Below are 12074 nucleotides of genomic sequence, written 5' to 3'. Positions count from 1 at the left end.
GAACCGCTACTGCTTCGAGACGTAATTACTGATACCATCTAACGACTCTCAACTCACAACATTGTGCTGCAGTCATTTGAGCTATTTCTTGGAATAATTAAAATTATGTTCTTGTTTTAATTTAACTAATCCGTACTTTACTTCTTATGGCACTAATGGCACAATAAATTGTGCCAGAACCGGTGTGCCAAGCTGGATTAAAAATTAGGAAAGGGAAACACATAACATAGTTGAGGGCGTAGAAAAGTATTTTAGTTCAAAAGAACCCAAATGCTTCATGTATGGATAAATTCTGCATTAAACGAGTAAATAAAAAGATATAACTTCTTGAGCGAGAACTAAAGAGCAATATTAAAACTTAAAATGAGCAGAAATTAGCTCATACAGGAAGTCAGACCCAAAATATGATAGAAATTACCATGATTGGAAAATTCGAACCTAAAAAACCAAAGATAAACAAAAAAGTGAATAAGAAAAAAAATTACACTAAGTTGAAGCTAAACTATTTAAGTTAAGCTTAAAACAAATAAAAGTAAAACTGAATAGAAAATCAAACTGAAAATGAACGTAAATCTTCTGAAAGACGAGTACGAGTGCAACTTCATCAAACCATCAAAGTAAAAATAGAAAAACTAAGGAACTTTTTTTTTTCCTTAATCGAGCCTATCATAGAGTCAAACACACCAAATATTCGGTTTTCATGGGGCAAGAAGATGTACCTTTAATTCATAAGAATCGCAAAGGTAGGGGAATGGGGGCTCTACACTGCAAATTGCAAAATTGACTACTAAAAAGCCATTTCTACTTTCATTTTTTATTTTACTTTTTATTTTGTTTTTTATTTTACTTTTGTATTTTATGCTTGATAAACGGGCTGTTTAGCAAGGCCATCTGTTATAAAACCATAAGGCAGTCAAGCTTCATTTTCTTCTTTTTGTTAGATCTAGTTAAAAAAATTTGTCATTTCACTTTCACTATTTTTTTTCTCTTCCTTGTTGGTTTAACTTCAAAAATCCCAAGAAGGGGAGGGGGGGGGGGGGTTTAAAGAGAGGGTTGGAAGGCTCCTGCACTACCTTTTTAGCTGTTTTGACGCTTATGAAGAAGATTAAAATTTAAATTTAACTATTGCACTGTTCTATAACTCTGCGCCTCCTTCTATAAGGAAAACAGAAATAAATTTTATTATATGGAGTTTGAGAATACAGTATAGCATATCAGAAGACATTTTTTAATGAGGAAACAGGGAATGCCGGGGGTGCCGTCTTGCATGAAACACAGCAGGTGCCATTAATTTTCTTTTTCGAAAACAATGCTTTTTTCTATGACCTGCTTATTTAAATAGTGGGTTGCATTTTAGTGGAGTAGTAACCCTGCCCATGTTCACTGCACTGTACTTTTGAAATCGAGGAGACCGAGCTGTTTACTTTATCATCAAATGCCAGGAAAATTCAGCTGTTCTTATATCTGTCTACAAGAAAAACAAAAACAAAATCAAAAACATACATACGGGACGTAAAGCTTTTATTAACTTTTTAGCTTTTATTAACTCTTTAGCTTTCCACAAATCATGGAAACTTATACTTAATTTTTGCACAATGCTATTGCAAGCATTTGCATGACTGTATATCTTGTGTTGTAGTTGAAGTGTTCAAAATTGGCAATTCGGTTTTTCAAAAATCGTTCGGTTTTTCAAAAAATCAGTTTTTCAATTAAGGGCACCCAAAGAGGGTGGAACAAGGGTGCCCTTCAACCCTCTATAAACTCTTGGAAGACGGAAAGTAAATAACAAGTACAAAATAATAAAAATTGGGGTATATTGCGACACTTTTCGGTCAAAAAGCCTTTTTCCGTCCCTAGCCCCCCTGTGGAATTTTCAAGACCCCCCACTGACTTTGGAGAACTTTCTATTGTTGGGCCATTACCAATAATGCCTTCGGAAACAGTTTCGACAAATATGAAATATAATTAATAGAAAGGAGTTAAAAATAGTGTTATTGATTCAATATAAATACCAAACTGATTTTTCCCCCATCCTGAAGCATTACCATTACCAATAATGCCTTCAGAAATAGTATCGACAAATAAAAAGAAGTTAAAAACAGTGTTATAGATTCAATATAAATACCAAACTGATTTTTTCCCCATCCTGAAGCATAGCATCTTGAATAATCAAAGTTCTGATCTTGTTGTGGCAAGCATATCGTATCTGCTTCTGGCCCCTGAGAGACCGGATTGGCTAGAAACAGCAAAGCAATATCATTGAATAGGTTTGCCTAAAAAAAAAAAACTCGATTTATCAACAAATTCGAATAAGTAACCCTCAAGGGGAGAGGCGATCCAGATTCAGGTTAGGAGCAAAGCATTTGCATAAGGGTATAAATATTTACCCTCAATAATACTTAAAAAGGAAGTCGCGATTTACAGTATTCTTGAATCAACTATACATACTGTTACTAAAGGCAATCTGTGATTTGAAAAAAATTGGAGATCCGTAGAGAAGTTATTTTCCAATTTTTCCCAAATTATTTGGGCCACCTAAAATCAACGTAAATCACATAAAACAGCAAGTTCTTAAAAATGGAAAATAGCAAAAGGATTGACTCTTGAAGCAGAAAAAACAGAAACGAACATTATAGAAATAGATGGAAGGGGGGGGGGCTCCTTACACTTCATTAGTCAGTGTAGGCAGGTAACCGTTTCTATTAAATTTTTATTCAAGCTGTGGAAAATATACATTGCTTTTTGCTTTGAAACATATTGGGCTATCCAAAAAATCGCTCACGAAGGAATTCTTCAAAGGGAATTCTTCTCTTAGATTAGAAGAATATCATAGGCAAGGCAACAGCGCTGCCTCAGTAAAGAACGATGGTGACACAATGTAGTATTTATTTTTTGGTTTCTTTTAGACAAGGGCACTTCGTATCAACGGAATTGTCGTGAAAACTTCAAAAGGGCTCATTTGATTGAAAATTCGAAAGACTTGTGCACTTTTTAATAGTTGAAGGTGACTGGGAGAGCAACCATTTCCCCAAACACATCCAATCCAAATTTTGAGATAGCCGTTTTCTTCAAAATAGTTGAAAGTTCTGGAAATTATGTAATTGAGAATGACAACCCCCTTGCAGCCCTCAGAGCAAGGGTTGTAAGTTATACCCCGGGGGCATATAAGTTTTTTTTTATAGAAAGCGTTGTCGTAGAAACTTCAAAAAGAGCTCATTAAATTGGAAATTGAAAGGGCTAGTGCTCTTTTTTATTGTCGAAACTAATTGGAGGGCAACTAACCCCCTCTCATGCCCACCATTTCCCCAAACACATTCGATCAAAATTTTGAGATAGCCATTTTTTTCAACGTAGTTGAAGGTTCTGGAAACTAGGTTTTTGAGAATGACAACCCCCTCACATCCCTCAGGGCAAGGGTTGAAAGTTAAACCCTGGTGGCATATAAGGTTTTTATAGAAAGCGTTGTCGTATAAACTTCAAAAAGGGTTCATTCGACTGGAAACTGAAAAGGGCTAGTGACTTTCTTAATAGTTGAAAGTGACTGGGAGGGGAACTAACCCCCTGTCACGCAAACCATTTCCCCAAACACATCCAATCTAAGCTTTAAGATAGCCGTTTTGTTCAACGTAGTTGAAAGTTCTGGAAATTAGGTCTTTGAGGATGGCAACCCTCTCCCAGCCCTCGGGGCAAGGGTTGTAAGTTATACCCTGGCGGTATATAAGGTTTTTATAGAGAGCGTTGTCATAGAAACTTCAAAAAGGGCTCATTCGATTGGAAACTGAAAGGCCTAGTGCCCTTTTTACTAGTTGAAAGTGAATGGGAGGGCAACTAACCCCCCTATCACGCAAACCATTTCCCAAAACACATCCAATCTAAGCTTTGAGATAGCCATTTTGATCAACATAGTTGAAAATTCTGAAAATCAGGCATTTGAGGATGACAACCCCCTCACAGCCCTACCCCCTGTAAGTTATACCCTGGGGGCATATAAGGTTTTTTATAGCAATCGTTGTCGTAGAAACTCCAAAAAGGGTTCATTCGATTGAAAATTGAAAGGACTAGTGCCCTTTTTTATTGTCGAAAGTGACTGGAGTGCAACTAACCCTCTCTCACGTCCACCATTGCCCCTAACGCATCTAACCAAAATTTTGAGATAGGAATTTTGTTCAACGTAGTTGAGAATTCTGGAAGTTAGTTCTTTGAGGATGACACCCCCCTCCCCCGCAAAGCCCTCAGGGCGAGGGTTATAATTAAAGCCTTGGGGGCATATAAAGATTTTTATAGAAAGCGTTGTCGTAGAAACTTTAGAAAGGGCTCATTCGATTGGAAATTGAAGGGGCTAGTGCCCTTTTTAATAGTTGAAAGTGACTGGGAGAGCAACTACCCGCCGTCTCATGCCAACTATTTCCCCAGAGACATCCAATCCCAATTTTGGGATAGCAGTTTTGTTCAACGTAATTGAAAGCTCTGGAAATTAGGTCTTTGAGGAAGACAACCCCCCCCCCCATAGACCTCAGGGCAAGGGTTTTTATTTATGCCCCGGGGTCATATAAGGTTTTTTATAGAAAGCGTTGTTGTAGAAACTTCAAAAAGGGCTCATTCAATTGGAAATTGAATGGGCTAGTGCCTTTTTTTTATTGTCGACAGTGATTGAAGGGCAACGAACCCCCTCTCACGCTCACTATTTCCCCAAACACATCCAATCAAAATTTTGAGATAGCCATTTTGTTCAACGTAGATGAAAGTTCTGGTAATGAAATCTTTGAGGATGACAACCCCCTCACAGCCCTCAGGGCAAGGGTTGTAAGTTAATTCCTGGCGGCATATACGGTTTTTATAGAAAGCGTTGTCGTAGAAACTTCAAAAAGGGCTAATTCAATTGGAAATTGAAAGGGCTAATGCCCTTTTTAATAGTTGAACATGACTGAGAGGGCAACTAACCCCCCCTGTCACGCAAACCATTTCCCCAAACACATCCAATCCAAATTTTGAGATAGCCATTTTGTTCAACGTAGTTGAAAATTCTGGAAATTAGGTCTTTGAGGATGACAACCGCCTCTCAACCCTCAGGGTAAGTTATGTCCTGGGGCATATAAGGCTTTTATAGAAAGCATTGTGGTGGAAACTTTAGAAATGGCTCATTCCATTGGAAATTGAAAGGGCTAGTGCCCTTTTTTATTGTAGAAAGTAATTGGAGGGCAACCAGCCCCCCTCTGATGCCCACCATTTCCCCAAACAAATCCAATCAAAATTTTGAGACAGCCATTTTGTTCAATGTAGTTGAAAGTTCTGGAAATTAGGTCTTTGGTTTTGACAGCCCCCTCCCCACAACCCTCATGGCAAGGGTTGTAAGTTGTGCCCCGGGGACATATAAGATGATGGATGATGGAGGATTTTACACTAGGAAAAAGATGACGGAGGATTTTACACTAGGGAATGTTAAAGAATTTTGGAGTAGAATGAGAAAGGAAAGAGCTAATATTTCAGGTCGAACGCCTTCACCGGAGTCGTGGCCTGGTTATTTTGAGAATTTAGAAGGAGACTGTGAAGGGCTAGAAGAGGATAGTCAGTCGTCATGTTCAGGTGAATGTATTTTCCCGCTGCAGGAGAATGATTATGAATTAGTAGGGGAAGTGACAAGAGAGGAGGTTAGAGAAGTAGTTAGTAAGATGAAAGGAGGTTCAGCCCCAGGTTTGGATGGGATACCAGCCTGGGTGTTTAAGAAATTTGTGTCGGTGTTTTTGTCGATATTATCCACAACATTTATTAGTATTGTCTCGACATGTAAGTGGCCAGAATTGTTTAAAACTTCAGTTGTTATACCACTTTTTAAAGGGTTGGTCCCTAGCTCGAATGATAAATCTAGGCCCATAGTTCTAGCACCAGATTTTAGTAAAGTGTTAGAAAAAATTTTAGACAGGAGGCTAGATAGGTGGTTAGATAAGAATAAGATTATATATGAAGAGCAAGGAGGATTTAGGAAAGATTATAGTACAGCAGATAGGGCATTTGTGCTTAGAGCTTTAGTCGATAAGTATGGAACAGGGAAAAGCCGTCTATATGCAGCTTTTTTAGACCTAAGAAAAGCTTTCGATAATGTTGAGAGGGTGCTTTTGGTAGATATTCTGAGAAGTATAGGTTTACCTAGTATTTTTGTGAGGTTAGTTACTAGCATGTATTGCGGAACTAAGGCGGTAGTAAAGGTAATAGATCAGGGTTTTCCTAGATTATATAGAAACCGTAAAGGGGTAAAACAAGGTAGTGCTCTTTCCCCCCGTTTGTTTTCTATTTTTATAAATGATTTAGTTCAGTTTTTGGAAAGAAGGTGGGCTCCAACAGTGGGTCTTGGTTCAAAATTATTTTCAGTTTTGCTTTTCGCTGATGATTGCGTACTTGTAGCTAAGTTTGCCCATGAATTACAGATTTTGTTAGATCTTGTTGCCGATTACTTAGATCTGAAGAAGCTCCAACTTAATGTTAAGAAGACAGAAATAGTTATTTTTGGTAAAAGAAAGGATGAAGAATGTAATGGTAAGTTTATGTTTAATGGAGATGAAATAAAGATAGTTGAAAATTCAAAATATTTAGGTTTTGTATTTCAAAATAATGGTAGTTGGTGTGCCCACATTAAAGAGTCAGTAAAAAGGGGGAAAGCGGCTATATCGACGGTTGGTAGGAATGGTACAGTTATGGGTTTTAAAAGTCTAGCAATGCATAAGAGAATATTTTTAACGAAGATTGTGCCAGTTATTCATTATGGTGGGGAATTATGGGGGATGGAAGCGGCAGAACAGCTGGAGACCCTTCAGGTAACTTATTACAAAAGGCTTTTCGGCCTCCATAGGACTACGCATACCCAGTTTTTGAAAGGGGAGCTAGGCCTTTTTTCGCTCCGTAAACATAGGCTGGTTCAGGTCACAGTTCATATAATTATCCATTCCCTATCTCACCCATTGATCATTCCCTATCTCACCCATTATAAAAACCCGGACCGGGGTGCAAGTGCTCCAGAGAACATAGAAACATAAGCGGCGTCAGATCTTTTCACGGGTAGACAAGTCAGACGCGAAACAATTGGAAACAAGTGGAAACCCGCTATTACGAATAATGCACTTTACGCGAAACAATCTAAAACAAGTGGAAACCCGCTATTAATAACTGCACGAAGAAGTGGGAGGAGCTTTTTGTTCGCACCGAGAACGAAGACCCGAAATGATCTGCGATAAGCTTACTGGATAATTATATGAACTGTGGTTCAGGTAGTTAGATTTTGGATGAAGATAGTGCAGGTACCACGAGGTAAACTTATTAGAGAGGCCTATGAAGAGCTACTTGCTTCAGGGCGTAAGAGGTCGTGGCCGTTTAGGGTTAAATCCTTATTAGACCGATTAGGATTGTCATACATATGGAATGATGGTAGAGGTCCCGCCATTAGTCAGATTGATATAATAGGAATAGTTAAACAAAGATTAGAAGATCAGGAGATACAGACATGGGGGAATAAAATTGGGAGATCCGAGACATTAAGCGTTTATGAGGATGTTAAAAAGGTGCTTGGCCAGGAGATTTACTTTAAGTTTAATTTGCCAAGTAAGTATTTGTCATATTGGTTGCAGCTGCGGGCCAACTGTTTGCCTTTAAGATGGAGGAGTAAAGTATTTGAGAGAGCTAAGGGGTTCCCGGCGTCTAGGTACACGTGTCCCATTTGTAATATTGAAGAGGAAAATCTGGACCATTTTCTGTGCCGGTGCCAGGGGCTTACTGATTTGAGGGAGGGTATTTTTGGGGAAAGTAATTTTTCACTTCGGGGCATGTTGTCTCAGACGGTACCTAGCCTCATGTGTAGATTATGTAGATTTGTTGATTAGGCACTAAAGATAAGAAAGGAACTATTGTGAAGAAGATTTTTTATGGTTTGGAATAAAAATGCTGAAGGGAGTTTTACTTTTGTTTTCCTGTTATATTTGATGTATAGTGTATATGGCCCTGTAGAAAGGCTTTTGAATACAGGATTATTATTAAGATTATTATTATGTATGTGTGTGACATTGTGTGTAATTATGTGAGTTAGTTTTAAAGTATTATGTGTGCTTTTCTGCTGCAATTGTTATGTTATTTTATTTTTATTTGGTATGGGCTATGTTTAGTTATTGTTATATATGCTATTATCACGTGTTTTGTCTTTATATGCAACTGTGTTTGTTTTTGCCATGGCCCAAAGAGGCTTTTGTTTTTCAATAAATATCTATCTATCAATCTATCTATCTATAAGGTTTTTATAGAAAGTGTTGTCGTAGAAACGTCAAAAACGGCTAATTCAATTGGAAATTGAAAGGGCTAATGCCCTTTTTAATAGTTGAAAATGACTGAGAGGGCAACTAACCCCCCTGTCACGCAAACCATTTCCCCAAACACATCCAATCCAAATTTTGAGATAGCCATTTTGTTCAACGTAGTTAAAAATTCTGGAAATTAGGTCTTTGAGGATGACGACCCCCTCACAGCACTGAGGGTAAGGGTTGTAAGTTATACCCTGGCGGCATATAAGGTTTTTATAGAAAGCGTTGTCGTAGGAACTTCAAAAAGGGCTCATTCGATTTTAAATTTAAGGGGCTAGTGCCCTTTTTAATAGTCAAAAGTGATTGCACAATAACTAAGCTCCCTCTCACACCCAACATTTACCCAAATACATCCAATCAAATTTTTGAGACAGTTATTTTGTTCAACGTTGTTGAATGGTCGGAAACTATGTTTTTGAGGATGACACTCACCCCACGACCCTCAGGGCAAGGGTTGTAAGTTATGCCCTGGGTGCATATAAGGTTTTTAAAGAAAGCGTTGTCGTAGAAACTTTAGAAAGTAAGTAAGTAAGTATGACGGCACTAGACCCTTAAGGTCCAAACCGGCGGTGCTGATCTCCGTTTCGTGGCCCTTCAGCCAGGAAGTGCAATGGGGGGCTGGGGGCCAGCCATCCTGTACATTGGAAGTAATTGGAGGGCAACTAAAGCCCCTCTCACGTCCACCATTTCCCCAAACATATCCAATCAAAATTAGAGATAGGCATTTGGTTCAACGTAGTTGCAAGTTCTGGATAAACCTTGGGTAATATAAGGTTTTTATAAAAAGTGTTGTCGTAGAAACTTCAAAAAGGGCTCATTCGATTGGAAATTTAAAGGGCTAGTGCAGTTTTTAATAGTCGAAATTGGCTGGAGGGCAACTAACCCCCCTCTCACGTTCACCCTTTCTCCAGACCTATCCAATCAAAATCTTGAGATAGCCATTTGGAAATTGAAAGGGCTAGTGCCATTTTTAATAGTCCAAAGTGATTTGAGGGCAACTGAACCCACTCTCACGCGCACCATTTCCCCGAATCACATCCAATAAATTTTGGGACAGCCACTTTGTTCAACGTAGTTGAAAATTCCAGAAATTATGTCTTTGAGAATGACACTCCCCCTACAGCCCTCAGGATTGTAAGTTATACCTTGGGGACATATAAGAATTTTATAGAAAACATTCTCGTAGAAACTTCAAAAAGGGCTCATTCGATTGTAAATTGAAAGGGCTAGTGCTTTTTTTAATAGTCGAAAGTGATTAGAGGGCAACTAACCCCTCTTTTACACCCACCATTTCCCCAAACACATCCAATCAAAATTTTGAGATAGCCATTTTGTTCAACGTAGTTGAAAGTTCTGGAAATTAGGTCTTTGAGGATGACAACCTCCCCCCCCCGTAGACCTCAGGGCCATGGTTGTAAGTTATACCCTGGGTGCATATGAGGTTTATATAGACAGCGTTGTCGTAGAAACTTCAAAAAGGGCTTATTCGATTGGGAATTGAAAGGAATAGTGCCCTTTTTAATAGTCAAAAGTAATTGGAGGGTAACTAACCCCCCTTGTACATCCTCTATTCTCCCGAACACATCCATTCAAAACTTTGAGATAGCCATTTTGTTCAACGTAGTTGAAAGGTCCAGAAACTATGTCTCTGATAGCCCCCATAGCCCTCAGGGCAAAGGTTTTAAGCTATGCCCTGGGGGTGAGACGGCTAGTGCCTTTATTAATAGTAAAAAGGAGGACATTCGGAGGCCGAATGCTCTCCCACCCCCACCATTTCCCCAAAAAGTTCCGATCAACATTTGATATAGCCATTTTGTTGAACGTGGTTGAAGGGTCCGAAAATTATGTCTTCGAGTATAACATCCCCCCCCCACAGCCCCCAGGGCTAAGGTTGTAAGTTATGTCTTTGAGGCATACAAGGTTCTTACAGAAAGCGCTGTCGTAAAAACTTCAAAAAGGGCTCAATCGATTGGAAATTGAAAGGGCTATTGCCCTTTTTAATAGTCAAAAGTACTCGGAGGGAGAATTCCCCTACGCCCATCACTTCCCTACATAGTTCCGCAACATTTGAATATGGCCATTTTGTTCAACGTAATTGAAAAGTCTGGAAATTATATCTTTGAGGATGACAAAGCCCCCATAGCCCTCAGGACAAGGGTAATAAGTTATGCCCAAGGGGCATGTAAGATTTTTAAAGAAAGTTTTGTCGTAGAAGTTTCAAAAAGGGCTCATTCATTTGGAAATTAAGAGGACTAGTGCCTTGTTTATGTCCCGCAATGCATCTAATAGAAATTTTGAGATAGTCTTTCTATTCAAGATAGTCTAAATATCACATAAGAAGGCTTTTGGTGCTGGAACAAACCCCAGAAATTAGGGGCAAGGGTTGTAAGTTATGCCCATGGGGTACCTAAGGTTTTTATGGAAGGGATGGTTGTTTAACTTTAGAAGAGGCTCATCAGGTTGAATATTGGAAGTTCTATTTCCTTTTTAAGCGTCAAAAGGGATGGACGACATTTAGCTCCCTTCCCTCTTCTTCAACCCCTGCTTTCACCAAACGCATCTGATTGAAGTTATGATACAGCGATTTATTTTCAAAATAGTCCAAAGAATATATAATAACGCCTCTAGGGATGACACAGCGCCCTAGCGCCCTGGGGATAGAGTTGTAGGTTGATTTAGAGGACATATAAGGTTTTTATTGAATGGGTGGTCGTATAATCATCAAATGGTGCTTCTTTGATTTGGAGTTGGAAATTATAGTGCCCTTTATAAGATTCAAAGTGATTTGAGAGCAAACAGACCCCCCTCCATGCTCAGAACTTGCCTAAACGTCTCCAACCAAAATTTGTAGATAATAATTTTATTCATCGTAGTTGAAGGTTTCGGAAATTGTGTCTGTGAGCAAGACAACTCCCTCTCTACAGGTCTCAGGGAAGGGGTTGTAAGTTATGCCCTTGGGGCATATAAGTTTCTTATAGAAAGGGTGGTTATATATGCTTTGGAGGGAACTCATTGGGTTGGTAATCATAAGTTCTAGTGCCCTTTTAAAGAGTCCTTGTGATCAGAGCGCAGCTACCCCCCCCCCCATTCCCCACATGCACACACAAACACGTAGTGTTTGTTTGAGATGTATACAATAGATATTTTGAGACAGTCCTATCATTCAAAATAGTCCAAATGATACAACAAGGTTTTTGAGGTTGATACAAACCACCAGAACCTGAGGGCGAGGGTTGTAAGCTATACCCCTGGGGCATTTAAGGTTCTTATGGAAGAGATAGTTGTATAAGCTTTAGAGGTGGCTCACTTAGTTGAAATTGGAAGTTCTGGCTCCCTTTTAAGAGGCAATAGTTTTAAGAGACAATTCTTTTAAATGTTTTCGCTTTTATAACTTTAAGAAACCAAAAATTAATTATGTTTTAATGAATAAATATCAGCATATGTATATTAAACTGACAATACATATTCATTTGATTACAAATTATATTCTGGCTTTTAGAAAGCATAGGGTTTTAGGACCCTACTCATATTAATTTCTGCTTGTTTTAAGTTAGATTCTGTTATATATTTCAATTTTGGCTCGTTTTGGATTTTATTTATTTATTGATACTGATTTGTGGTAGTTGTATTATTGGTAGATTATTTGATTCTATTTTTGTTTCATTTTTGGTTTAATGGAGTTCTTTACTTTTTTTTTTTGAAAAACCTATTTTGTGGGAAAATTTTTTTCAATTA

The 12074-nt window shown here is 38.5% G+C and overlaps 1 protein-coding gene across 1 annotated transcript in view; it reads right to left on the bottom strand.

Annotated features, from left to right (window-relative positions):
- Window positions 1-12074, bottom strand: part of LOC148953311 (phenoloxidase-activating factor 2-like) — a 100272-nt gene that overhangs the window by 13367 nt on the left and 74831 nt on the right. The window contains exon 7 of the mRNA XM_089088476.1: window positions 2126-2273. Within this exon, the coding sequence (XP_088944602.1) occupies window positions 2126-2273 (148 nt within the window). The remainder of the gene's footprint in view (window positions 1-2125; window positions 2274-12074) is intronic.

The sequence above is a fragment of the Artemia sp. Qi Xiang Cuo genome, chromosome 4 (genome assembly GCF_049724085.1).
Source record: "Artemia sp. Qi Xiang Cuo chromosome 4, ASM4972408v1, whole genome shotgun sequence".
NCBI classification, from domain to species: Eukaryota; Metazoa; Arthropoda; class Branchiopoda; order Anostraca; family Artemiidae; genus Artemia; species Artemia sp. Qi Xiang Cuo.
Note: the sequence above shows the minus strand (reverse complement) of the source record. Positions and strands in the feature narration are given on the sequence as shown.